A 27,688-nucleotide genomic window follows, 5' to 3' on the forward strand; every position below is an offset into this window, starting at 1 on the left:
GAGGCTGTATTTTATTTTTATGGGGTGTGTGTGTGTAATTTAGAATTCATTTAACTTTTAAACTGCCAGTGAAAGGACAAAACAGGGAGCAACTTAAAGTTCACATTTGCTTGGACTCACCTCGCCTTGAGCACAGTTTTTCTTTGTTGCTCATTTTTCAGAAGAAAAACTACCATAAGAATCATTCCAGGGCATAAAGCTAAGATTTGGAAGTGAAATTTCTCAAAGCTTTGGAGTATATGAAGTGAAAAATGCGCTTCTGCCTGTTGGGGAGGTGGGGAAGGAGAGCAGCTTGAATATAGACCCATTTCCTTCATGTTCTGGCATAGTCAGGAATCTGGGTTTTCATTTAACCCCACACATGTCTGTTCAGCTGCTCTCCTCTCTCCTGGGCACACAAGAAATGGAAGGAATGAGCGAGAGAGGAATTTATTTCATTAACAAATGGGGAGATTTTATTTTATTTTTTTTAAAGTGTCACAAATTTAGACAATGAATGGAGCAAGCAGTCATTATAACATCTTGTCATTTCTGCTCTGCCTTTCCTCCAGCTTTCATAGGCTGTACTGACACGCAGCTATCTGCAAATCTGTAAGGTATGAATCATCTCACACATTGCCGAGGTGAAACCTGGCAACTATTTAACAGCACCACTGCAACACTACGGAACATTTTAAGACAGGAAATTAAGAATACCTGAGCCAAGTAAAGCCACAGGGGGAAGGTTAGATGGACAGAATTTAATTACCCATGTTGGAATTTGGCCAGGACACCAAAACTTATACCCCAAGCCTCCTGTAAAGTGCCATCAGACCTTTAATACTAACAACTGGTCAAAACATCAGCTTTAGATCTGCTTCAAACAAGAACAGCACTAAAAGTCATCCAAGACCTGCTGAGGTATTAATTTACTACTGACTGACAGGAAAGGGTACAACATACCGAATCACGCAAACCAGCTACAGTGCAACAAGAAAAATACGTTTCCTAGCAGCACTGGATGCTTTTCTTCTCTAGCAGTAGCTTAATATCTTTAGGAGAATTTGGAGTATTTTCAGAAATGCATCAAATGACTTGGTAAAATAACCACAACACTTTCATTATCTCACAAGTCAAAATATCCTTGTGCTCCCTTTGCAGAGTCCCCAGATGTATCTCAGTGCTCAGCCTCTTGTTTATTGCCATTTGTAGCGTGGAGAAGAGGCACACTATAGCGAGTAACAGTGTGTGGACTTTAAAAGGAAGATTAAAGCCTGAAAGTCTATGCTTTTTCGCTTCTCACATTATTTTTCTAAAGAAAGTTGTACACTATTTAACATTTATTTGTGGTGAAGATGAAAAATTCTGTGGGTTATCTTTTCTAGAAGAGTAGCATTTCTACAAATCATGGTTCTTGAAATTCCTTAGGCTGAGGAATTATGTCAGCCCTGAAAAGCATGGGTTCATTATTCACATCGTGTTACTTTGTTGACATAATTCCCTAACAGACTGGGACATGAGGTGTCCCAGTTTGATACTTCATCCTACAGTCACTGCTTTCGCCTTCTCTAAATAGTAAACACTTCTGTGGCTGAGTTCCTGTTTTTAAAAAAATCCTTTGAGCAGTATATCTCTATGAAAAAGAAAATCTGGGTTAGCTGTGGGCCACCAGCAATTTATCAAGCAGTATTAGTTATGTCTGTGGGATATTTTTCATTATCTGAGGATTATTAATAGAGACACTATATACATAGTGATTATTCCCTCACTAATAATTGAGATAATATCGATACGGAGCCTGGATTCATTACACCTTAGTAAAGAGACTATGATGTGAAGGGTATTTTTTCCCTCCAATTTGTAATCAAAAGTTATTTAATAGTAAAAATCAGTCTTTACTTATAACTGAGGTTGCAATCTCTGGGAGTTGGCAGAGCCAGCTGCTGGGCTGCTGGGAGCCAGACTCTTTTTGATCTTCATATTGAATGGTTTCCTTTGATCACCTAGACAATAGATCATAAAAGAACAGAGCTTTTACCCATATCTGCCTAAATTTGCAGGTAAATAATGAGATGGTCTGAACTGCGGCTGGAGTGTAAGATTTTTAACAAACAATTCTCCCCTTTGAAGTAGACTTAGTAAAATTAGCATATAAATGAGCAATGCTGCTACATAAGGACATGTGGATGAAGAAGAAGGATAATTGGACTGAAAGGGTTAGTTTCCAAATGAGGTCACTTGCTAAATGACCGGCAGTTTGACTACAGGTGGGTTTGTTTTCTGAATTAGAGATGAGATTTTAACAGTGGGGTTTGCTCAAGTTGGGGACCTCCAGACAGCATGGGGGAGGACTGGAACTTTGTAGCTGGCCTGGAAAGTGCAAGGTTGGGTGGGAGACAGGGCAGACATAGACCATACATCTGTGGGAACAGATATCCTAACTGATGCTGTAAAGTCAGGCTGTAGTGCATTACACCAATACTTGTCCCTATCAGCTTCAAGTATGCAAAGCTATTATCCATAAGTCTCTTCAGAGCTCTGTTCGCAGTGCCTATGAAGAAGGACCAGTATGCTGAAATATCTGCACCGGTGGGTGCTGCCAGGGGCTGCATGGGCTGAACTCACCGAACTCAAAAAGCCAAAACAAGGGTTTAGTGTGGTGGTAAACAGGTTAACGTTAGGATCTTTGAGACTCACCGCTCTTCATTTCAAGGTGAGTGGACTTACCTACGCCAGTGGGAAACTGCCACCTCATTGCAGAGTACCTTGGACTCTCTCCTCTGTGTGGCCAGGACAGCCTCCCTGTCTGTCAGAAAATGATCTTGTCTTTCCAAGGCAGGGACACATGGCTGGAGCTCTCTCAGTAGTGACGCTTTCAAATTTACTACATGAAAAGAAGCTAAATTAAGTAATATGTATTTGACTCAGCTTTAAAACAAAAATTTCTTACTGTGCTTGAAAGAATTATGATCATTTCACTGGAACCTGCCTCCTTATTCATTCTATGAAAAAAGATTGAGATTGACAGGGGGCAGTAGATGGAAGAGAGTGTGACCCCGAGTAGCAGCTGAATAGCCAGCAAGATAGTTTTTTTACCACACAGAAAGCACTAAGCTCAAATCCTCCATCATTAATACGGAGGAAAGAAATTGTGACAGACACACTCAGCCCCTTAACCAAACGGGCAGTAGTTTGGTCCAGGCTCAGAGGAGGTGAAGGACTGAGCCTGAGCAGCTGCTGCTTGGTAGCTGGGCCAAGAACTCCTTGAGGAAACCCACAAGGGAGCAGAGTGACACAGTGAACATTGATGCGTATGAACTTGGGACGACTATCGTGATCAACACATGAATGGCGGTGTGGCTCTTCCAAGACTCCTTGATCAAGGAACAAAGAAAGTTGTGGGTACAAGGACTCTCAGGCACGCCTTTCCCATTGCATACAGTCTGAGCCACACGCTTCATTCCCTACCTATGACAGCCTGGGCTGAGCCTTCTCTGCCAGGCAGCGTGGCTGCAGGACAGTCATCTCACCTTGAACTGGGACGCCCCTCAAGGTTGCCTCTCAAAGCAGAGACCTTTCACCGGCGACAGATCTTTGGATGAGTCCAGGTTGAGTGCTCCCTGAACGGCGACTGGGCTGCACGCCAGGTGACTCCCCCCTTGAGCAGGGATGCTCTCAAGGTTTGACATTCCGTACCTGGAACTAGCTGAGACAGAGATCCTTCCTCACCCAAGGCAGAGAGACCCCTTCTTTGCAACAGGTCCTCGGTAAGGGACTGATAGCATGTGGAATTAATAGTAATGAAATCCATGTAGCCAATTCCATTAGACATAAACCGTTGTCCAAGTCTGAGACCAAGACTGGACCCAGCTGCACATAAGCTCCACCAAGACCTTTAGAAAGGAAGGGGGTCTGCTCTGAGCCTTGTGACTCAGCAGGAAGGCTGCCCTTAGCCTTTTGTGTCTCTGGTCTCTGTGTAAATCAGTCTGGCTCGATTCTAACTGGATTTTCCTTTGTTTCTTCCATGTAGTAAGTAATAGAGTGAACCTTGCCATTGAACTTTCTGAAGTTACGCTTTTATAACAGCATATTACAACCACTTTTGCCAATACCTTTGATGGTGGTTCTTTAAGTGATCTAAATCACTCATTTGTGACAAATTCATGTAGTTGGCAGGATCCTAGATAAGAATTCATGACAAATTGGCATAGTCAGCAGGATGAAAATAGTATCACTGGTTACTTATGGAAGCATGGAATAAGTCAGAGTCTCAAATTCTCAGAAGTATGGGCTTGTGATAACTGGCACAATTGGGAAGCTGTGGAAGAGCAGCTAAAGGTGGCCAGGGATTGAAAGGATGGCAAGAACAATAACTTATTTGTAAAAATGTTAGGCACCTGCCTAAAAGCAGCCTGTCAGGACAGGCTAAAAGATAGTAGAGAAAAACAAGACCGGAGAGAGGAAATAGAAGGCAGGAAAGCAGCTGAATTATTACAGTCTTTGAAAACTGAGCAGCTGCAGAAACAGTTACAGAAAGAAAAGGAGAAAAGACAAATGTTGGAAGAAGGTGTCAAAATATTCTTATATAAGCTCCCTATCCTCCTGACATCGTAAAAATTAGGAAATTAATAGTGTTCCTAGAGGATTGGGATGGTGATATTTGGGGTGATCCTGATGACTATGATGAGGGAAATTATGACCCCTTGTTCCCCTCAGAATTCTCTGAATATCTGGTGGAAACCCATCATTAAAGCAGTACACATTGTGATTTCAGTTGGTCCTCGATGACAATTGTTAACATTTCTAATAGATACAGGAGCACAAAGTTCAAGATTAACACAACAGGATGCCGAGAAGCCAGGTGTGTGACCTGGACAGTGGAGAGTTAGAGCCACCGAGGTAAATGGAGCAAGTGTTATTTGCCAAATGACAAAAGTTAATTTATGGTTCCCAGGTGAGAAGTACATATGGGCTACTCAAAAAGCACAATGAAAATATTTCAGATTTTGATGTTTTGGCTGGATGAAACTGGTGCTTGCCAGATGGCAGTGTGTGGCTTATCAGTACAAGTACCAGCCCCAACCCTGGCAGAAACTGGGAGGCTACGGTGTGTATACTCCACACCCCTGCAGTCCTGATTCAAAAATTACCAACGTACTGTAGTATCCAATTCCTGCTGTGGAACAAAATGAAATTTCTGATGTAATAACAGACTTGGAATAACGGCACATTATTTCCAGAACCCACTCCCCATACAATTCACCCATATGGCCAGTCTGAAAGTTGGGTGGGAGATGGCAACCTGACAATTGATTATTGGTGCCTAAATGCCGACACAGCTCCACTAATGGGTGCAGTACCCAATATTGCAACTTAACTGTCACAATACAGGCAGCCACACATCCATGGATGGCAGCGCTAGGTGTCAGAGATATTTCTTTATGGCCCTTTTGCAGGACAAGGATAAAGAGAAATTTGGTTTTACTTGGGAAGGTGTACAATGCACCTTTAACAGGCTCCCACAGGGATACAAACATCCACCCTTGATTGCTCACACTGTGCTTGCTGAACTTTTACAAACAGTCTCACTTCCTCAGAATGTGGAACTGTACCAATATATAGGCAATATTCTAATCTGAAGAAATTCCCCTGGAAAGGTGAGGGAAGCAGCAGCAGCATGACAAGCGCTAAACAAAGCGGAAGGTGAGATCCCACCTGAGAAACATAGGGGATCAAGCAGAAAAATAAAGGGTTTGGGTACTTGGCGGACCGTAGGCAGTGCAGTGGTTCCTCCAGATACATTAAGAATAGAACAGCTGCAGATGCCTCACTCTAGGAAAGAATTATAACAGCTTATGGGTACTTTAGAATATTGGAGAAACACATACCTGGATATTCTCTCATTGCTTGTCCACTGCACTCACTTTCACAAAAGTGGAAACAGAACCCAGAACATGATGAGGCAGTCAAAACCCTAACACAGGAATTAAAATGAAAAATGTATCAGTCATTGGGACCAGTACACTCCCACTACCCTATTACAGCAAAATGGGGTTTTGCTGAACATGGTACTTCCTGTAACTTATTTCAAACTGGCCCTGATGGATCAAACAGACTTTTATTATTCAGCTCAACTGCATTTAAAGAAACAGATGTACTCTGAGTGGGAAGAAGGACTTCTGTCTCTAGCCTGAGCAGTAAAACTAGTTGAGAAAATGCAACAGAAACAGCATGTGCAAACCCAAAGACCACCGAGGTCCTTTGGTCTGCCTTCTCAGTGGAAGCAGGGGAAGGAGATCCACACAGCAGCAAAGATGCAAGTGTTACTGATGTATCAAAACCCACAAAAGTGCCTGAGAATTGTCATGTAGGAATTAGGGCTTCTCCCTCCCAAAAGCTGGCAGGGTCAGTAGTGCAACTGAAGTGCATCTGTGTTGTAGCACTCTCAAAACTAACTGGCTTCAACAAGGCTTTTTGTTGAATCACATACCAGGTTAACTTTAATAAGTAGTTCCCACACCTTGCTCCAGCATCGCCACCAATCCCCCACAAGGTTTCAAAAGTTCACCTACTGTCTGTGCTGTTTCTTCCTACTCTTCAGGACAGTTCACCATGCCTCTTGCCTCTGCTGTGTCCAGATTCTTTCTTCTCCAGCTTCTCTTCCAGCCAGCCTCTCCTCATCCAGGCTCCCTTTAGTCTCCTGGGGCCTTTCCTACAGCCAGTGTGCTCCCTCTCTTCTTTTTGGGTCTCTCTTCATCCAGTACTCCTCTTCACCACCACCTTAGAGCTATTTAACTACATAGCAGGAACCAGCCACAGCTGCACATTAGCCACATCAGCCAACCCACCACCCCTGAAGCCAGCCCATAGCTGTATATTATCAATGGTAATTAACCCAGCTTCATTCCTCTACACATCTACACCAATGCACGGGCAACAAACAGGAGGAGCTGGAAGCCATTGTGCAGCAGGAGAACTATGACATAGTTGACATCACAAAAACATAGTGGGATGACCTGCACAACTGGAGTGCTGCAATGGACAGCTATAAACTCTTCAGAAGGGATAGGCAAGGAAGGAGAGGTGGTGGGGTAGCTCTGGAAGTGTTTTGATTGTCTAGAACTTAAAGATGGTAACAATAGGGTTAAATGTTTATGGGTAAGAATCAGGGGGAAGGCCAAGAAGGAAGGTATCATGATGGGAGTTTGTTTTATGCCACCCAACCAGGATGAAGAGGTAGAAAAAGTATTCTATAAGTAGGGAGAAGTCTCACAATTACTAGCTCTTGTTCTTATGGGGAACGTCAATTTATGAGATGTCTGCTGGAAATGCAATACAGAAGAGAGAAAACAGTCTAGGAGGTTCCTGAAGTGTGGAGAAGATAACTTCCTGACACAGCTGGTGAGTGAGCCAGCCAGCGAACGGGCCCCATTGGACCTGTTGTTTGTGAACAGAGAAGGACTTGCGGGTGATGTGATGGTTGGAGGCCGTCTAGGGCATAGTGATCACGAAATGGTTCTCAGAGAAGTAAGGAGAAGGGTCAGCAGAACTGCCACCTTGGACTTCCAGAGGCAGACTTGGTCCTGTTTAGGGCCTGGCTGATAGAGTCTTTTGGGAGGCCGTTGGACCCTGAAGGGCAGAGGGGTCCAGGAGGGCTGGACATTCCTCAAGAAAGAAATCTCAAAGGCACAGGAGCGGGCCATCCCTATGTGCCAAAAATGAGCTGGTGAGGAAGAACACCAGTGGGCAAGAACACTGGCCTGGCTGAACAGAGAGCTTTGGCTAGAACTCAGGAAAAAAAAAAAAGAGAGTTTATGACCTTTGGAAGAAGGGGAAGACAGCTCAGGGGGACTGCAAAGATGTCATGAGGTTATGCAGGGAGAAAATAAATCCCATTTGCAAGAGCAGAACTCTGGGCTCGTATCCTAGCTGTGACACAGATTTCCCTTTTCATCTCAGACACGTCATGTAGGCCAAGAGTTTTGCTTTTACGCATCAAATGTAAAAACTTAGACAGGTAAAGAACTGCTTTACTTTGCTGCACGGAGCAAGTGTTGGCCCCAAGACAGGAAAAATTATGAAGCTACTCTCACAGACTCTCCTCAACATAGATTAAAATGACAAACAAATCACCCAGTGAAAGCACTATCCCTACATATCAATCGGGGAAAAACTTTGTGGTCTACATGGCAAGTTGATTATATGGGGCCATTCAAACCCTCCATGGAACATCGATACATCCTCACAGGAGCAGAAGTAGTCTCTGGCTTACTTACGGTGACTAGGTGACAAAAAGCTGATGGACAAAATACAAGGGCTATCGTCTTAGTTCTGAAGTCTACCTACTCCTGATACCAACCAAAGTGAGAATGGCTGACACTTCTCATGCAAGGAGGTGCAAGAAAGGGCAAAACAAGAAAAAATTCAAAGGGTATTCCATAGTCCATATTACCCTCAATCAAGTGGGATGGTAGGAAGAGCTAATGGCTTATTGAAAAAGAGCCTTAAGCCACATGAGGCCCAGTGGGATACTTGATTTTCCAAGGTACTTCATCAACTGAATAATTGGTATGGGTCCACAGGGAGCCCTGTGAGCCGAGCACTCTGCAAAAGCTGAGTTTAATGCTCCACCTTCTGACAGAATAAAGTATCCGATAGCTTACAGCCAGGACAACCTGTTATGGTAAATATCCCACAAATTGTAACTGCCTATGACTCTAACTAAACCTTAGGGCTCACTTGCCTGGGAGGTTACTGATAGCAGTTGTGAAAAACACAGAATTACTGCATGGTGGATTTTTCCTTCTTTCTAACGGGGTAACCTGTCCAGAATACCCCACTGAGACCAGTCTACTTTACTTCTTTGTCTTGCAGCCTCCTCCAAGAGGAAAGTAAAATACATCATCCTGTTGCTGCTGAAGATTTTTGGTAATTCTTGCTTCCCCACAAATGCCTGCCTGTCTCAATTGAATTGTCAATCAGGAAATCAACTGCAATTGTGTCAATAGAGATAAGCCACCCATCTTGTTATTAACTGATGATAACATAAACATGAGTTGTGAAACCTGACCACCTGTTAATAAAGGGTGTGTATGGTGTTATGATAATTCACAGTAACTCTTACACACCATACAGAAAAGGCTGTGACATCATTGCTCAATATATAGTGAAGGGACAGAAAGATGTTGCAATATCATGCAGATGGAGCACTGTAAAGAGATGCATGATAATACTAGGAACAGCATCTCTCAGAATCACTAAACCTATCACAATGATGTCAGTACCCACTTTGAATATTTCCCCAGTTTTATTAAGAAGCCTTACTGAAGAAACCCTAGGGTGGTCTCAAGCTCATTTTAAGTATACCCGGAGTATGGGAAGACACTCTGATAGGAGAAATTTAGATCTTTCCACCGTGATCATGCATGGAGCTGAAGTATACTTAGAGAACAAATGGAGCTCAAAGATTAAGCTTATGGCAAAGTTCCCCAACTTCAGGGAATGGCAGGGGAAGAAATTAAAATAGGATGCTGGATAACCCATCTGTCTACCCATGAGAAGGCATTCTGTGGACAACATTACATCAAACCCAATAATAAAAGATATGAAACTTTGCACCTATGAAAGGTTGCACTGTTGGAACAATTTTACCTTAGTACAACCTGTTGTATTTTGCCTTGGGGCTCATCATACCATGGGACTAGCATTTAGATTTACAATAGATGTTACTGAGCCCAGTACAACAACATCCACTCCGACTCCTGGGCCTTTGATCACATGATCTCCCCTGATCATGAAAGATAAGAAAACTCTATCCTCACAAATTTCCAAAATTGGACCTTACGCTATTACATATACAGGCCAAAAGTGAGTGTTGCTTAATCCGTTGTGGTCCCTCAAATGAGTCATCTATCAATGCAGATCAATATCTCTGCAATTAAACCTACTTGCTCACCATTCTTAAGTACGTCCTGTGCAGGGTGGTTAGTGTGGCTGCATCCTCACCTCTCCAAAATGATCAACAAGGGATGTGACTGGTATTTTAGGAACAGGATTAGGAGTATTAAACAGCATGATGCTGAAGCTTTAGCAAACAAGACAAGCTCAGCAACAAGTAATTTACGCAAATCAGAATGCCCATTGCAATCTTCACTGTTGGCATTGGGAACTAACCAGTGGCTCTTATCTGATATATTACCCCAACGGGAAAGAATTAATGAAAAGGAGCACCAACTGTGGATGCACTAGGTGCAGCCCAGATAAGATCTCTCCTGTTCATAGTTGTATTCAGGCTTAACTGTGGATACAATCTGCTGTGGCAACAATTGTGAGAGAAAGCGGAGAGGGCACCTTGCCCACTGAGATTCAAAAAATAATCTGGGATAATGCAACTAAATTTGAAAGGGAATTCCAATCTTGGTGGCATCTAGTTAATTTCACTTATAACCCTACTGAGAGTAAAGCCACAGCTTTTGTTTTGACAATATGCAATGCTTCCATATACCATATACCAAATCATTGCACTGGGATTAAATTACAATGGAACTGTCCTCTATCCATTAGAACATAGAGTATGGGCCCAACAAAATGTGAACAAATGGAAAACTATTGATGTTGATGCATGTGTTGTACAGGAACAACAAGGATTTATTTGTGAAAGTCATACCATTAAAGCCCAAGACATTTGTCTTCATGCTAAACAAAATGTTTGTCATTTTGAAACACATCCTGATGAAACCCCTGAAACAGAACTTTGTATATGTTGGAAATGTATGTGTATGTATGAGAACCCTTTGTGATTCTATATTTACAGACATCACCCCCCTAGAAACATATAACCACTCAAATATCTGTATTTATAATTTTACCAAAATTATGGGATACAACTTTAACTATTCAGCTCCTATCACAACTCCCCATTTGCTACAATCTAGCTATATATCATATCACAATTTACTGCCTGCCTCCATTAGAATGAATTTACATTGGTAAGAAAACTGTTGCAACATGATGACCTGAGTCAATTGCTTAAACTAATCCAGAGCAATGCACAAAGAACCCTGATTACCATCCATCGTGATGTAGAGAAGGTACACCATGTTCTAGGAAGAGTGAGTAAAGATGGAGAACACCATTGGTGGGATACCTCATTCAGATGGTTACTGACAGCAACAGGAACTTCAATGCTTCATCCAGTTGTGATTTTATTTTCTCTAACATTATTAAGCTTATTACTTATAATCATTCTATATGTAAAGATTTGGTAAATAATGAAGCAAATACTCTTTGTTCATCATGAGGAATCCCCCCAGTAATTTAATTAACAGTAATACTTCATACTAAAATATATTTCTTACCATGAATCTGCAAGCATGCCAACATAGTATAAAAATAACATTAATATTGACACTTAAATAAACAGCTTATCAAATAATGGGACCACTGATCTGCAACACGCTCCATATTTGTCACATAGATTCAAGAGTTAACTATACTACCACTCTATGAGTCGATAGAGCGGATTGACTGTAGTCATGGGGTGGAGTGTGACAGACACACTCAGCCCCTTAACCAAACGGGCAGTAGTTTGGTCCAGGCTCTAGAGGAGGTGAAGGACTGAGCCTGAGCAGCTGCTGCTCGGTAGCTGGGCCAAGAACTCCTCGAGGAAACCCACAAGGGAGCAGAGTGACACAGTGAACATTGATGCATATGAACTTGGGACGACTATCGTGATCAACACATGAATGATCAAGGAACAAAAGAAAGTTGTGGGTACAAGGACTCTCAGGCACGCCTTTCCCATTGCATACAGTCTGAGCCACCCACTTCATTCCCTACCTATGACAGCAGGGCAGTCATCTCACCTTGAACTGGGACGCCCCTCAAGGTTGCCTCTCAAAGCAGAGACCTTTCACCGGCGACAGATCTTTGGATGAGTCCAGGTTGAGTGCTCCCTGAACGGCGACTGGGCTGCACGCCAGGTGACTCCCCCCTTGAGCAGGGATGCTCTCAAGGTTTGACATTCCGTACCTGGAACTAGCTGAGACAGAGATCCTTCCTCACCCAAGGCAGAGAGACCCCTTCTTTGCAACAGGTCCTCGGTAAGGGACTGATAGCATGTGGAATTAATAGTAATGAAATCCATGTAGCCAATTCCATTAGACATAAACCGTTGTCCAAGTCTGAGACCAAGACTGGACCCAGCTGCACATAAGCTCCACCAAGACCTTTAGAAAGGAAGGGGGTCTGCTCTGAGCCTTGTGACTCAGCAGGAAGGCTGCCCTTAGCCTTTTGTGTCTCTGGTCTCTGTGTAAATCAGTCTGGCTCGATTCTAACTGGATTTTCCTTTGTTTCTTCCATGTAGTAAGTAATAGAGTGAACCTTGCCATTGAACTTTCTGAAGTTACGCTTTTATAACAGCATATTACAACCACTTTTGCCAATACCTTTGATGGTGGTTCTTTAAGTGATCTAAATCACTCATTTGTGACAAATTCATGTAGTTGGCAGGATCCTAAATCAGGATTTGCAAGAGACATGGACTACTTTTCTGTGGAAAGCATCAGCATCCTCTAAAGCCACGCTGTCCTCTGGCCCACGTACTGTTAAAATCATCTTTGCTCTTCAACAGGAGATGAGATCACTGTCCTTCCAGTGTAACCCACATGTAACACAGAAGGCTGAGGACTGAGTCCAGTTGTTTTACATCTTAAATGAGTGTTAAGGGCAACATTTTTTGCCAAGATATAAATGACATTTCTGTGCCTTGTGAATGTGACCTGACGAGAGGTTCTGTACATCAGATTTCCCCCATCATAATTCTCCTTTCCTGGCTTTGGAGACCAGTGAGGACAGGACTCTCACTGCACTGGAGAGTGCAGCATCCATCTGGGATCTTTTGCTTGCTGCTGGAGCAGTCAGGCTTTTTCAGGAGGTGGGCATGGGCGCAGTGGTCTGCAGCAGCCATCAGGGAGGAGCCAAGTATGTGCTCTGACATGGATGTCTGAAGCAAGAAGGGGATTTGGGGAGACTTTTTGGAGGTGCTTGAGGCTGGGGAGCTCTGTGTCGGTTTGGACAGGGAGAGTTTCATGCAGAGCTTTAGGAAGAGCAGTGTGGGATAGCAGAATCTGTGAGATCTCCAGCTGGGACCTGGGTTCCTGAGAAGGACCAAGGGATGTGGAAGATTGTGATGGATGGGTGTGGAAACAGGAGCTTTGGACAGGAGAGGGGGAAATCTGAGTCAAGGGCTGAGGTGGAACAGCAGTGGGATCCAAATGAAAGGGTTTTATTAAAAACCTCTTAGATGTTGGGTTTGGGGCAAGATAATCTTCTGGCCCTTCCTCCCCCCATCCCCCCCCCCCCCCCCCCCCCCGCCCACCCCTGCCGTTTTTTTTTTCCAGCTGCTGGGAACAGGGGTAGCCTAGCCCAACTAAACAGAGCTGATTCATTTCAGAAAAATAGGCATGAACTTTTTCTGCATTTCTAAAATCTTTCTGTCCTCACCTCTTATATTTATTAGTTCAAAGTGATTCACCAAAAGTTGACCTGAATTTTTAAACTACTTTTCTTCTGGCAAATAAACTCTTCACTAAAAACATATGTGCTTGCCACTACACTAAATGCATGCAGTCTATTTACTTGCTGTTTTGCTGATGGCTGGCCCCTTCCCAGCACTGCAGAGGAGATGGAAGGCATTAAGAAAAGTCTTGAATATTGTAGGTTGAATGTTCTGCAAAAAAAAATGGATAGGGATGATAAGAATGAAATCCTAGAACTGTTAAGCGGAACCTGGAAGATTTTGCTAAAAAGTTTCTATCAAAAAACCACAATAAAATGGAAGTCATAGAAATAAAAACCATGGACAGCACTTTGAAACCACACCAGTGTGCCTCCATAAATGCATTGGATTTAATAATTAAATAAATAAATTTTAAAATTTCCTTCGTTGTAGGCAATGCACTTGAATGGCTCAGCTCATGGAATGACCTTGTAAATATACATTCCGTAACGGTTCTCTCTATCACATGGAGGAAAGCGGCAGAGAGAGCTGCAGATACAGGGACACAGCATCTGCTAAAGCTTCACTGCCTGGCTGCTGCACTGGCACACCTACCATCCCTGCTGAGGGTGCTACTCGGTGGGACCGAAGCCAGCCCTGTGCTGACCTGCTGCTCTGAAATCTGTAGGCAGCGAGGCCAGGTACACGGGTCACTTTTATGGAAGCAGGAAGGTGGCAGAGGAGCTGAATGTGGAGCTGGTGTTCAACAGCCCCCTCAGCACAAGATGCAGGGGCCCACAAAGAAGCTACTGGGTTGGTTCAAAGCGTTTTTAATAGCAAACAGGGGTGAGGAGGCAAGGCAGCGATGGCTTCAAAAAGGCACTGAGCTATGCTGTGCCAATAGCCTGATTTGGAGACACCACCAGAAGAGTTGTAGAAGGGTCTGCCTGTCCTTAGGCCATCGGAAGAAGGGTCTATTTGCTCTAACGACGTTTCCCAGTGCAAGGGGCAGGCTGGTGGCTCAGGCAGTGGCAGGGCAGAAGGGGCGGTTTCCACTCTGTGGTACAAGGTGCTGTAACGGCACAAGCGACAGCTGCTCCTGGGGCTTCCCTAGGACTGAAAACGTAACTCAAGGGATGACGGAGAGTGGAACAGAAAAAAAAAGCTGTTTTTTTTCTGTATAGGGCATCCATTTGGTGGTACTGGAAGGGAAACGTTTCGCTAGGAAATCAGAATAATCATCAGGGAAAGACATGGGAAACAGAAAAATCACAGGCTGAAGTAGGCATAGTAAGAAAACAACTGGGGGTTTGAAAAATTACCAGAAAAGTGATATTCTCAAGAGTGCAAGCAATCGCACAGGCTCCACTGAAAATGAGGTTAGTTTTGGAAATTAACATCACATCTGTCTAGTTCCAATAATCCTTGTCCATTTTAAAATGGAGCTCACGCCACAAGATACCTGCTATAAATAATCAAATACATTATAACCTGGACATATCCTCTACATCGAATAATCCTGCTATAAAAACTGAGAATAAAGGAATTTGCTGGATGACTAGCACTTAAGAAATTGTTCCCTGGTGGGTTATTTGCAGCCTATTCTCTACTACAGTAGGAGTTTATGTTGAATAACTCACAGCTGTGGAAATACCTGCACAATGGAATTTGATACTGCTAATAAAGGGATCCAAATTGGCACAGCTCCACTCAAGACTCACTAATGTTGAGACATACAAGTGTCTTGGGTCATGTAAAAGACTGAGTGGCTTCAGCGCAGGACGGTGGATGCTCAGGCAGAGGGGTAGTACTAGCCAGTGAAAGCTGGGACGGGGGCAGCTAATCGCCCCGCGCTGCAGGCACCGAGGGGTCAGCCCTGCTCGCTGCACGGGGTACTCGGAAAAGGCAGAAAACCCACCCAGGTACTAAAAGCCACGTTACACTCAGGGTTGTTCACTTCTGGTCACATTTAAAGCACCAGCTGCCACAAGAGCATCCTGAGATGTGCACTTGTACCTGGGAAGCCAGAGCTCACAACTGCTCATGCTGCTTTTTTTTAAAAAAAAAAAACTTTTTTTATTGTGACTTTCCTGGATTAGTCTGTTTTCAAATACTGAAGGGAACTGGGGAAGGAAGGAGAAGAGAAAGATGGCACTACTGATGCTTTGGGTGATCTATATCATTCGTATGTCCTTCAAGCTACTACTCCGCAACATTTACAAGCATATTTCTGTAGAGACCTGGGGAGGACGTGATCTGTGTAATTCACTCCGCAGCATAGTGGTTTAGTCAGGAGCCTTGAGAAGGGAACCTCATCAGCCCACCCCCGGGTAGATCGGAGCTGCTTGTATCTGATACTCAACTTTTAGCTCCAACGTTTTTTAACTGTTTGTTTTAAATCAAAACCAAATTTGCCGTGCTTGGACCTTCATGCAAATCAAGTCTGGAAAAAAAAATTATCAAAGTATAAGTTAACATTTCAGTACCTGGAAGGAACTGAAAGAAAAAGTGCATTCAAACCAAACAAAGAAGTTCTGGTTTAATAAAATAAAATTTAAAAAACCTGTGATTTTGAGATATAACTAGAAATGATGATGATGATAAGAACAACAATAATAATAATTTAATATTTTTAATTATTTCTGTACATGTATTCTAGGTGTTTCGCAGCAGCCTGCAGTCACATAGGCAGCATATTGCAGTGAAAGTCAAACGTCCACAGACCTTCCCACTAGGGGAGACACTGGCCTGGAGGAGAGTGCAGGGTACTGGGATGGAGGGTGAGGTGTAGGTGGATGGGTATAATAGTCCCAGAAGATCTGTGACTGCAGCCAGGCCTTTAATGAGACAAAATGACTCTACTGATTTCAAGGTAGGACTGTCCATGTGTTTTGTTTTACCTCAAAGGTTATTTCAAATTAATCCATCTGTTAATCAGTTAAAGGAGATTGTTGCAGTTTAAGAAACCAGAATAGTTTTGGCACTGACCTACATTATCACTGATGATTAAAAAATAAATTAATAAAATGGATAAAAAATAAAGTACAATGAATTTCCCATTTCCCTTTGGAGTCTTGACCTTGCAGCTAAGTGCTCACCCTGCCACCTGGCAGTGCCTAAACAAGGCCCATCTCGGGAAGGTTTTCTCCATTACTGATTGCAATTTTCTTCCCTGGTATACGGGCTTTTCTTGGAAATTGCCATCTTGCAGATTGCCACTTTCTGAAGTGTCGAAGGCAACTCCTTTCTTCCCCAGTGGTTCCCCTCCATACTTGAGAATTGGCTACACTGCAGGCCTCACAATAAAATCATAGGACTTGACAACTCTGTTTCCATTTTAAAAGCCCACATCCCACTCTTACATGGTCTTGAGCTTCAAAATGTTGCCTCCCTGTGGAGTGCCACTGTTCAGTCACTCGTTATAAACTGGCCCTTAGTATTTTTCCCCCCCTCCCTCACAGGAATGCAGCTGGCACCTACAGTAAAACCAAATCCTGCTGCATGAAATTTGTGAGTTAGGCTCTTCGCAAGGGAGCTCTGACTTAAAAAAAAAAAAAGGGGGGGGGGGCGGTGGTGGTGGTGTGTGTGTTTAAAAGTAATACGTTTTCTGGCAGGAAGAAGGCTGATTTAGGTTATATTTTTTGGAGCCCTTAGGCTGAAATAACAGCAAAACTTGGAAGTTTGATAAACAAAGCCCAATTGAAACTCCCCATTGACACAATGGCAAGCAGAGGAGATAGCTGTGATATGCAAAAATGAAATTGCATTGCTCCTGCAGAGCTTGGGAATCACAATAAAGGTTCTTGATCACTGTCCAGGGACACCTTAGCTATGAGCCCAATTCCTATAAATTGAGCTTCTGCAGCACTTCACACCTGATTCACATCGGAGGAGCTGGTGATTTAAGCACAGAGACAGTCATAGAGCTGCTGAAAAACCTGCATTAAAAGATGGCTGTCTCAGTTGCTCACCTTTTGTTATAACCCTTTGGAACATGAGTTTAACCTCGAGGGGACACTTCAAAGAAAACAGCTGAAAATTCCCTTTCAAAATGGAGTTTGCAGTCAAAGACAGACATAGCCCCAGTATCCATCACAGTTCCTAAGCTTCGCACCTTCTGTCTGCTGAATTTGATCTCTCTTGGCAACCTAGGAGCAACCCACCTTGGTTTTGATGAGTTTGTCTGTGCAGAGTACAGGCAAGTCCTGCATTTTGTTTGACATGTAGCCAGAGGAAAATGGAAAGTTAAAAACTTTGAGCAAAAAGGCAAACAAATTTTCATAAGCTATCAAAGACAGATGAAACAAAATTGAATGGAAAAAAAAAACCCACAAAACCCAAACCCTCAACCCAGCATCTGAAAGCACCAAACACAGCTCTTAAAAGCTTTTCCAGTACTCAGACCCCCCCCAAGAGATCACTCAGGGAGGATGAAACTACGCGATGAAATGAGAGCTGCAGTTGAATGTGATAAGGAGTGTTAAATGCCTGCTTCATATCAAGCATTTGCTAAAACATCTCCTAATGCACTTACAAAGGAGATGCTAGCCTTACACGTTACAGCTGTTCAATACAAAATTATACATAGTATCTCAGATGAATTCAGAGTTGTTGAGACAGAGCTATTAATTAATCTGGGGAGATACACAACTTGAGGATCTCCAGAGATCAGACAGAATTCCTTTTAGCATAATACAAAATACTGCTCTCACACACACTCTAATGACAGTTCTGCATGCCACCCTCTAACTGGTAAGATCTTGGACACCTGGGAAGTATTTGTAATAAAACAAATTACAAGCAAACAAACAAACAAAATCTCCACTCACATAAAATCCCCACAACCACACGCAGAAAGAAAAGAAAAACAACCTGAAGAATTTGGGGCTCCAGCTATGAGACCAGTCCTAGAGGATCCTAAATCTGGGTGCCAGCAGGTGTGGGGGCACACTGGGCAGGCATTTGACTGGGTTCAGCTGAAGCAGGTTCCCCTGCTAATGGGCAGTAATGGCATTCAGTGCCTGAGTTAGCAGCAATGCATTTAGTAGCTTATCCAAACTGAGGCTTATCAATTCCATCCTGCTCCTTGTAAAGTTGATGGAAGCACAATCAGGAGTTTCTTGGGGAGCTGGAGTGTTTGTGCTGTTGTGGCTGCATGCTTTTAATAAAGTTTTTGATTCTGTATTCACAAGTGTATTAATCTCTGATGTCATCTTTAGTGCATAATGGTGTTTTAAAATGTGCTTATGGATTAAAGCTGCCCATAGACCCATTAAAATTATTTCTTCATGTAAGGCATATAGTTCTTTTATTTCAGAAGTGACTCACAGGGTCATGGCATAAATGCTCCTACAGTTAGATTGCTCCACCACCTTTCCTAATAAAGCTTCTCCCTTTGCACGAACTGGTACTAGTCACTGTCAAAATAACATGCTAAATTAGAACATATTTTAATACTGTGAACATTCAGTGTAAATTAATATTTTCTCATGAAACATAGCAGCATGGTCCATAAATTTAGAGACTTCCATAAGTGACTCTTTATCTAAAGGTACCATCTGCCATTCTGCAATGCTGGGGTACCACCAGACTTCCTAATAGAAGCATAATGATATGCTAGAGTAACACCAGTTCAGTGGGATGTTGAATATTCAGTAGCTCCTCTAATATAGTAGAAGATTCAGGCCTTAGCCTTGTATAAAAATACGCTGTCAAAAAGCTCGAAAAAACACAAATCATCCAGTCCTACACAGTTAAACCAGCTGCTGGGGTTACTTGTGCTCCAGGGCAGCTTTAATTTGGACATGCAATATATCACCATAGGGCTACTTGATCAGAGTTGCAGTCTCAGGAAATATTTTCAGGACTATTCAATTTCCATTAGCAGTTTCTCCAGGATATATTAGGCACAAACTGGGTTTCCTTCAATATCAATCATTCATGTTTTCTCTTTCATCCTGTCTTTGCTAAAATGGGATTTTCGTGGAGGCCATGAAATTGCAAAATTTAGTCTGTTCTTACATTTAGGCTCCTTTAATGGTGTTTTGCAGTAAAGGCTGGGTAAGGAACCTCTCTCCACCCTAGTGTTAAAGAACACCCAGTAAGGCTCCGTATTTTGCCTTCCCATTCAGCGGTTTCCTTCCCCTTTACCCCATCTCTTTCTGCACACTTCAAGACTGATTATCCTTGGCAGCTCTCTGGTAATGGGTACTTTTGCTTTGTTTCTCAAGGATGCAAGTTGGTTACACTTTCCAAGTGTGTGAGAGTAGGACCTTCTCCAGGACCAAGGCTAAAAATTAGTCACTCGTGACTTTCACAGAGCCCTGTGATGCTGCAAGCATACAAATACTAGTTATACCTCCCAAGGTCCCTTCAAAATTGAATTGCCTTACAACATTATTACATTCATACACACCAATGCATAGATGATGAAACCCGAGGACACCTTCTTTCTGAAAAGACAACAAAGCTGCAAATATAGCTTATTTTTGCTTGTTGTGAAAAGGGAGAAAGAAGAAACTTTAAGAATGGAAATATTTTCATGAGGGGCAGCTGGTGAGACCAGCTGATGACTGATGTGAGTTGGAAACTCTCTGAGAAGTAGACTTTGCTGACCCAAGGCAAACAAACAAACAAATAAAAAAATATCCCCAAACAAAGCAGTTCAAAGAATAACCAAAACCCACCAGAGCTGATGATTCTTGCATGTCCCGAGTCCTTTGTAAGAGCAACCAGTTCAGTTATCAGTGTTCTTACTCAATCACCTTACTAATTATATGATTCTGCTTTTCTAAGTAAAATCCTGGAATTTCCTCCCTCTGATTTGCGAGGTTACTTCTCAGGGCTAGTATTTCCCCCCATTTAGCTAAAACAAACAAGAGCTTACTCTTTGAACATATTTCAGCATCATGAGATAAGCTTCCTTCCTCCTTTTAATAATCGCAGGGCTCCCCAGAGGAAAGCATCAACATTATTTTCTTCCAGATTCTGAGAGAGATACATGTTCTTGTGGGTGGTGAGAGCAGGTTACAGTAAAATGAATCACTGGTTTCAAGCTTTCATTCTTCAGGCTGAATCCTCGGCTCTCACGAACCTGTTACTTCAACTCACCTGTGATCTTTGCTCACCTCTCCCACTTCTCTCTATCAGACGGTCACGGATCACACAAAAGCCACTGTGCCATGGCACTGCAGCCCACAGCCGAAAGGCACAGCATCCAGTAGCTGGTATGATCACTGTACCTTGATTCTCCACCTGTAAGGAGTGTTTCCCAGGACAGGGCACCAGCACACGGGATCAGGCACAGGATCACAGGCTCTGTCTTGATGAGTTCACTGTGTCATTTGAAACACGGTAAGAAAAGCCCACGCAGCAGCCCAAGGCATGGGGATGAAGGGAGCAGCAATGCCGAGGCTGTGTGGCCAGCTGCTGTACACCTCAAACCACTTCGTTGAGCTGGCCCATTTGGACATTACTTTAATAAATAAGTAAGTGAATAAATAAAATCAGCTATCTTTGATTGTTATTCACCCCAACAACAACAGGGTGAATTGATAGCTTGTAGATGGGGTTTTTGTGGAGATATGGAGAAAGTGTCCTTCCAGATTAATTCAAGGACAGCACTCTGAGGAGCCTGTTGCCCATTTTTCAAGCGTTCCTATGTTTATTTACTGGAACAACAGGAGTAATATGACATCATAAATCTTTTAAAAATTGAAATAGTAGTGCCAGTCTCGAAAGATTAATAATAAGGAATGCCTTTTAGAGTGTGCTCATGGAAATGTAATATGAATGATTAGTGTTTTTGAACATTAGAATTACAGTCTATAATTGTAATGTTATAGCGGCTATATAGGAGCCACTGATCCCTTAATGGAATACATTGTGAATTTAATTATTTACACAGAAAAATCAGGACTGATACAGTCACTGAATGATAGACCTATGGTTTCCTACAACCCTTGAGTGTTATGAAGGAGCAGCATTGCTATCTATGCCGATGCACTCGGTCCACATTTGTTATTCAGTTAGGTTTAAATTCTACCCTATAGTTGATATCCTTTGTGCTCTAGATCCTACAGAAACCTGGAGTGCCTTTTAGGCTGTCTTCCTGTGAGGCTTTACTACAGATGCTAAAATTCATGGAACGAGGATTTTACTTGCAGGAGAGCAGGGCCCACGCTGGAGACTGAGGTTTGTTCTTCGGGCAGGGAGGGAGCTGAGCTGTCCCCTGCTGTAGGACCAAGTGGCCACACAGGGTGCTTTGCCCTGTATTTCTTCTACAATGGTGGTTTCAAAACTATGTGGTGGAATCACGTCCAGCAAAAGCATGCTTAAAAAACATGTATATACGCTTGCGAGACACATTTCCCTAGGGTGGCTTCTGGGTACACATACAGCCACCCAGAAAAAATCCCCAGCACTTCTTCAGATGCTTTTATGATGTCAGTAATATTAAAAGTACAGTTTCAGTCAAGAGTAACACATCAGTCCCCCGCACAAAAGGCAGGATGGTGTAGGTTCAGTATCTCTGTCGGCAAGTCTCCCTGTAAGCAATTGCCACCTGCAGGGTGCACCTTGCAGGGCTCCTCAGCTGCCTCGGGGTGCTGGCATGTGCCTCGGGGTGCTGGCGTGTGCCTCTGCACCTCCCAGCTCAGCTGGGTGGCTTTACACGCTGGGCTGTATTCACAGTGGCCACACCAGTCCAGAGGTTTTGCCTGCTCCCGTGAACAACTGATTCGATAACAAAGGGAAGAGAGAAGGAGATTTTTTAAAATCTTCTCAGCCCCAGTTGAGGGACTCATCATAAAACTATCCATCAGAATTTAGCAGAGTGGAAATCCCTGCTCTGATAAGCCCCAGCCCCGGCAGGTGAGGGATGCAGAGTTCAGGATGGAGGTGCACTTGCTCGATGCCCCACACTCCCCTGTGGGTGGCTGTCGCGGCTGTTACTGACCTGTGGTGTTACACCTCATTAAAGTTAAAAAAAGAGCATCTACCCAAATTGAGCTGTAAGCGATTCGCACCTAAACTACAGGCTTTCCTTTTTTGCTGGAAAAAGACTTGTGATTCAGTGAAACGCTAATTCCAAAAATTCCTAGTGCGTGATCCTGCACATGGGCGTTGTGTCTTTTGTATGCAAGGAACTGTAAAATCACTGTGTAAGAGCATATTTGTTAACACAGTTTATTGGCACACTTATTGGCAAAGCATACATAAAATACAGTCGTATTATATAACACACTGACTCACTGTGTCTTTACATGATGAGTTGAACATATTAATATGTAAATGAAAAAATTAGTTTCTTTTATAAAGTTTCACATAAATACACCGGAATAAGAAAAAAAAAAAGTAAAACAAAAAATGGTTTGAGGGCTTTACAAAAATATTATACAAGAAATATACTATGAAAAGAAATAACAACAAAGTCAACTCAGATACAATAATAAAAGCACAAAAGTTTTAGATTTATTAAGCTGCCCACAAAGTTAATGGATTACATGGCTTTAAAATATCTGGATCAACAGCAATTTTACAAAGCGTAAACTCTCATAGGACTGGGTGTCTTTTTCCACATAAAAATATTTCTCATGTCTTTGATGAAAAAAAGACATTTCTTGTTTCAGTATTTTTATTAAATGATGGAAAGAGTATCTACTGGCATCAGCTAAATGTAAATTAAAAATACTGGATCCTTTAAATGATTAACCAATAAAAAAAAAGTTAAAGAAAGAACAAAAGTTACTTTAAATTACTTTTCCTTAAAAGCTGATCTTTTTCTGAAACAAGAAATTTCAGGTGCAAGTTGAAAAGCAGAAAATATATTACAATTGTAAAAAGTTTTACATAGTTACGTTAATGAGATCCTGAGCACTGATGACTTGTTAAAATATGGCCATTGTTTGATGAGGAAAAAACCAACCCCTTCCAATAAAATGCATTGTCATAAATTTGCCATGAGATGCTATTTAATTTTCAATTATTTTAATTGAGGTCAGTGCCAGTATCATGTATGTGAATGCTTCCAAGAAATGTATATGGAAGCTTATACAAGAGTTTTCCCTACTTAAAAAAAATCAGATAGCTTTAGTTTAGAAATAGATACTGTATCTGTTGAAAGGTGTTTTTTCTAAATTTTGTTTTGAAGGATGGTGTGAAAGTGTAATTAATAACCCACTGACATACATTGCGGTGGGTACTGCTCCAGAATAACCTATTGGGAAGCTTGTGGTGTGGGGTTTTCAGATTTAGTCTCCTGGTTAGCAGGAGGTTTGCTGTTCCACGGGCTGTTATTTCCCAGTGCAGGTGAATTGTTGAAATCTTCTTCATCATCCATGCCATTTGCTGCATCATACTGTGTATTCTCTAATCTAGTGATAAGCCTTTCGTCTTCATCCCCAAATTCGCCTCCCATCAGAGTTGGTTCTCCTACCACCATCACATCCTGTGAACAGCACCCAATATTTGTTATATGGAAACCTTGAGAGAGAAAAAATCAACTTAAAAAAGTTATGTTAGAGAATTTGCATTTCTTAACTTTGTGATATTTGAACAACAGAGTTAAAAGTTCCTGCATAGTAGGAACCAGGAGACAGGCTTACACTTTATTTCTAATTTAAAAGAAAAACTACCACATCTCTCTAACTGCATGCTCATGGCTCCAGATATCAGAAACCCCAGAACTAAAAAGCAGGTAGACTGAAAAACGTGCATGATTTTAAGCAAATAAGCAGGCTACGAAACTGCCTTAAACTCCTGCTTGAAATATTTAGCTTATATCCAGTAATTTTTTCCTGAGCCATATTATTTGGAAAGGCACCAGAGTGCATCTTAGTTGGAACTTGGCGATATGCGTGTTTTAAAAGTAGTTTAAAAGAAACCGCATTTCTTATCCTCAGCCTTCTCAAATGTGGAGCACAGCACTCTAATAAAGATGGTAACTCTCTTATCCACGGCCAGCCAAGCCCTTTTACGCATCCAATATACTTGACATTCTGCTACTTAATTATGGTAATTAATTTAGGTAAAGTTTTCGATAAAAACAATGTTCACACTGATTTGACAATTTGCATAGCTAATTAAGTCATTAGCAAAAACCTGCTGATTGCCAACAAGCCCTGAATTTACCATCTGTTATTTCATGGTGCCTGTCACCTAACTCCATGTAGGCAACCCTGCCGCCAATCTGTGCAGTAAGAGGACCAATCTGTCCAGCTGGTACCGTAAAAGGAAGATGAAGAGTGCTAATTATAATTACACTGATGAAGCTAGTAGTCATCAAAAACTGAAGCATGCAAGAAAGAAAGAATTCATCTAATCACTGCTTTAAGTACAAATTGTCCTTCCATGAAAACAAGTAAACCGCCTACTGTACTCCAGTGCATCACAGATTTGCTGCAAAAAACCTAACCAGCATGGGATAGAAAGGTGCAAACTTGAGATTGGAAAGCAAAGGTGCAAAGCCAGAGAGCTCTCTTGTTCTCTCTGTTCAACGGAGAATCAGGCTGCTGTGCTAACCGCTAAAGAAATATGTGGGATGCATCTTTTCATGCAGCTCAGGTGGCAGGGCATCAGCTAGCATTTGGTAAAAGTGCAGTAATTCCAGCTGTCTAGCTTTGTACCCGCTGATTTAACAAGCCCTTCCAAGAATCCTAGCGAACAACAGATTCATATTTTAAAGGATCTGTTCCTCCTTACGAATGTAAAAGCATTTGTAAAAAGCAAACAGAAGACAAATGTTTGCATTTAATAAGTTTTCTTTTTAATCAGATACGTACTTCCTGCACCATGACACCATACAAATTGTTGCAAGTATTTAGTTTCTCAATATCCCTCAGCAAAGGCTGACATGCTACAGAAGAACATTTATATCACATTTTCAGCCTGTGCTACGTGAAAAATTTGCGAGTAGATGGAAACTGTTATATGATTTCTTCTTTACATTGTCTATATTTTGTTACTCCATATATCCATAAAATAATTGATTAAATAAAACTCACACACAGCTTTGCAACATAGAAGTTTAAAAGACAAAGTTGTTTATAACCAAAAGTTTATTCTAATTTATTCCATCCCTCTAAACAACAGGCAATGTATAGCGTGCACTGCTGAACCAGACCTGACCCCGTTGTATTTCGAGAGCGTTAATGACAAGAGAGACCTGGCAGAGGACAGCGAGTTGGGTTGGAGTGTGCAGTGTGATACAGCAGGGCAAAGGGACCGCAGTGGCTGAAACACAGGATCACAGACCGAGGTGGCAACCGTTCCTTTTACTTCAATGTTCTTGAGGATGGACCTCAAGTTCTCCCTGTTGCCTTACTAGCAAGAGGTGGGCAACTTGGATGAGACTTAGAGAAGCGCATCAAAAATAACTGTGGGGCTAGGACAGCTGGCTGGGGAGGCCACGTGGAAGAATTATGTATGCATTACGTCTACCGAATGGTTGGGAGGGGTAAATACGCTTCACAGCTGCAAGTGCTGAAAGGAAGAGGATCGCTTTAGGCCAATCCGATGAGATGTAAACTAGGGTACTAAGATGACGTTAAGTAAACGAACATGTAATCCCCACTGCCAAGACAATGTTCCTGTTACTGAGAACTGCAGACTGAGGATTAACGACCCCACTGGAACAGTGCTGCTCAGGTTGCCTAACACTGGGCTGGGAAAAATCTCAGTCTGTGGCAGGAAACTTCTGTGCATCAGCGGGGAGGTGTTCAGTGACTGCGTAAGTATTTCCATCTCTCATTTCTCAGATTCTTTGCAAATATTATTCCTTTAGTATGATGATGCCCACTGAGAGGACAGTTTGCACTTGTATTTCTCTCCATGCTACTGAGACTCTCTCTCTCTCTCTCTCTCTCTTTCTGGGAATTAAACTACAATTATATTGAGGTTAGTGGAGTTTTCCCTCATTCTATTTAAAGGATAGATATCACAGCATTAGTTACAGGACATTTGAAAAAAAAATAATATATATATTCTTGACAATCTTGCCACTTGTAGCTATGTCAGGCAAAAATCGTGTCTGAGGAAGCGCACATGCTGGTTCCTCCCCAGAGAGGATTCTGCTCCTCAGACTGAAAGCTGAAGCCCCCACCGAGTGCACCCCATTGAACCTCCACTCACTAGATCCCGTGCAATGACCACCAACCTCTGAGGAGGACTGGAAGTGACTCCTTTTAGAGCCCCTCAATGCTTCTCCTTAAATTGGCCCGTGGGGGTCAGTGCTGCTGAGTGACACAGGGCTCCATCCCTCCCAGGGTTGAGGCTGCAGCTCTGGAGCGCTCCTAGCTCCTGCTCATGGAGTGAGAAGCAGAATCCAAGAATTAAACCCTAGTCTCTTGCATGGCAGCACACACTGCTACGGCCTAGTTATGGTAGCACATATTTGACTAGATTAGTTGAAAAAAGATTTAGACTGTAGTCACTCGATCTTATTAATTTACTCGGTGATTAGAAACAACATTTTTGGTCAAGGAATGTCTCATGATAGTAAAATATGGTTGCAGTGAAGCACTGTAAATAAATCAGTGGATGTTTTACATCATGTGATAGAAATGTATTATTTAATAATATAACCACAAAAGCAGCTTTCATGTATATCATACCTTTCATCCTGAATAAGCCTAATTGCCATCCAAACTTAAATCGATGCACATAAACTATACACAGAGATCACTTCACACACCACTCAAATGCAAGCACTTCTATTTAACAGACCGGGCATTTCTCAGGCTTCATCTTTTCTATACCTGGCTTCGAGTTTAGGTCTGCTATGGCCAGTTACGTAACTAAACTTTTTAATTTTGGATTTTAAAGGTCATCCTGTGGCTGAACAATGTCTTACTGGAATCTGGAGGTAAAAATGGGTGGTGGGCCATGTAAAATTCCCTGTCCTGCGCCTGCCATCTTTGCTGCTGTTAATACGTGGCCCCGCTCAGCATGTGAGAGTGATTAGTTCCTAGCTTAGGTGTCACAGTCCCCAGAAGTAGGCAGTGCTTCACCAGCCTGGGGTAATTAAAACCACCTGAAACTACCAAGTATATTGTTCAAGCAAGTCTTATACTCCAAGGAATGAAAGTTGCACTAGTTTAAGCATCCACCTCTAAGTGCTAAGTCAAAAGAAGAAGGGTACCTCCTCCTGATCTTCCTTCCTTCTTATGGAACTGTATTAGTGGTGATTATTTTAATAACTGACCTCTTAGCTCC

The 27,688-nt window shown here is 42.4% G+C and overlaps 1 protein-coding gene across 17 annotated transcripts in view; it reads right to left on the reverse strand.

Annotated features, from left to right (window-relative positions):
• Positions 1-22,639: 22,639 nt before the first annotated feature.
• The window catches only part of LDB2 (LIM domain binding 2), a 220,091-nt gene continuing 215,042 nt past the window's right edge, over positions 22,640-27,688 (reverse strand). For 10 of the 17 annotated variants that reach the window (XM_055795646.1, XM_055795644.1, XM_055795645.1 and 7 more), the window contains one exon: positions 22,640-23,924. In XM_055795646.1, the coding sequence (XP_055651621.1) occupies positions 23,694-23,924 (231 nt within the window). In that variant the 3' untranslated portion in view covers positions 22,640-23,693. Of the gene's footprint in view, positions 23,960-26,630; positions 26,774-27,688 lie in introns of those variants that run through there. The other 7 variants (XM_055795654.1, XM_055795653.1, XM_055795656.1 and 4 more) reach the window with 3 other exon arrangements.

Source organism: Falco peregrinus, chromosome 2 (genome assembly GCF_023634155.1).
Source record: "Falco peregrinus isolate bFalPer1 chromosome 2, bFalPer1.pri, whole genome shotgun sequence".
NCBI classification, from domain to species: domain Eukaryota; kingdom Metazoa; phylum Chordata; class Aves; order Falconiformes; family Falconidae; genus Falco; species Falco peregrinus.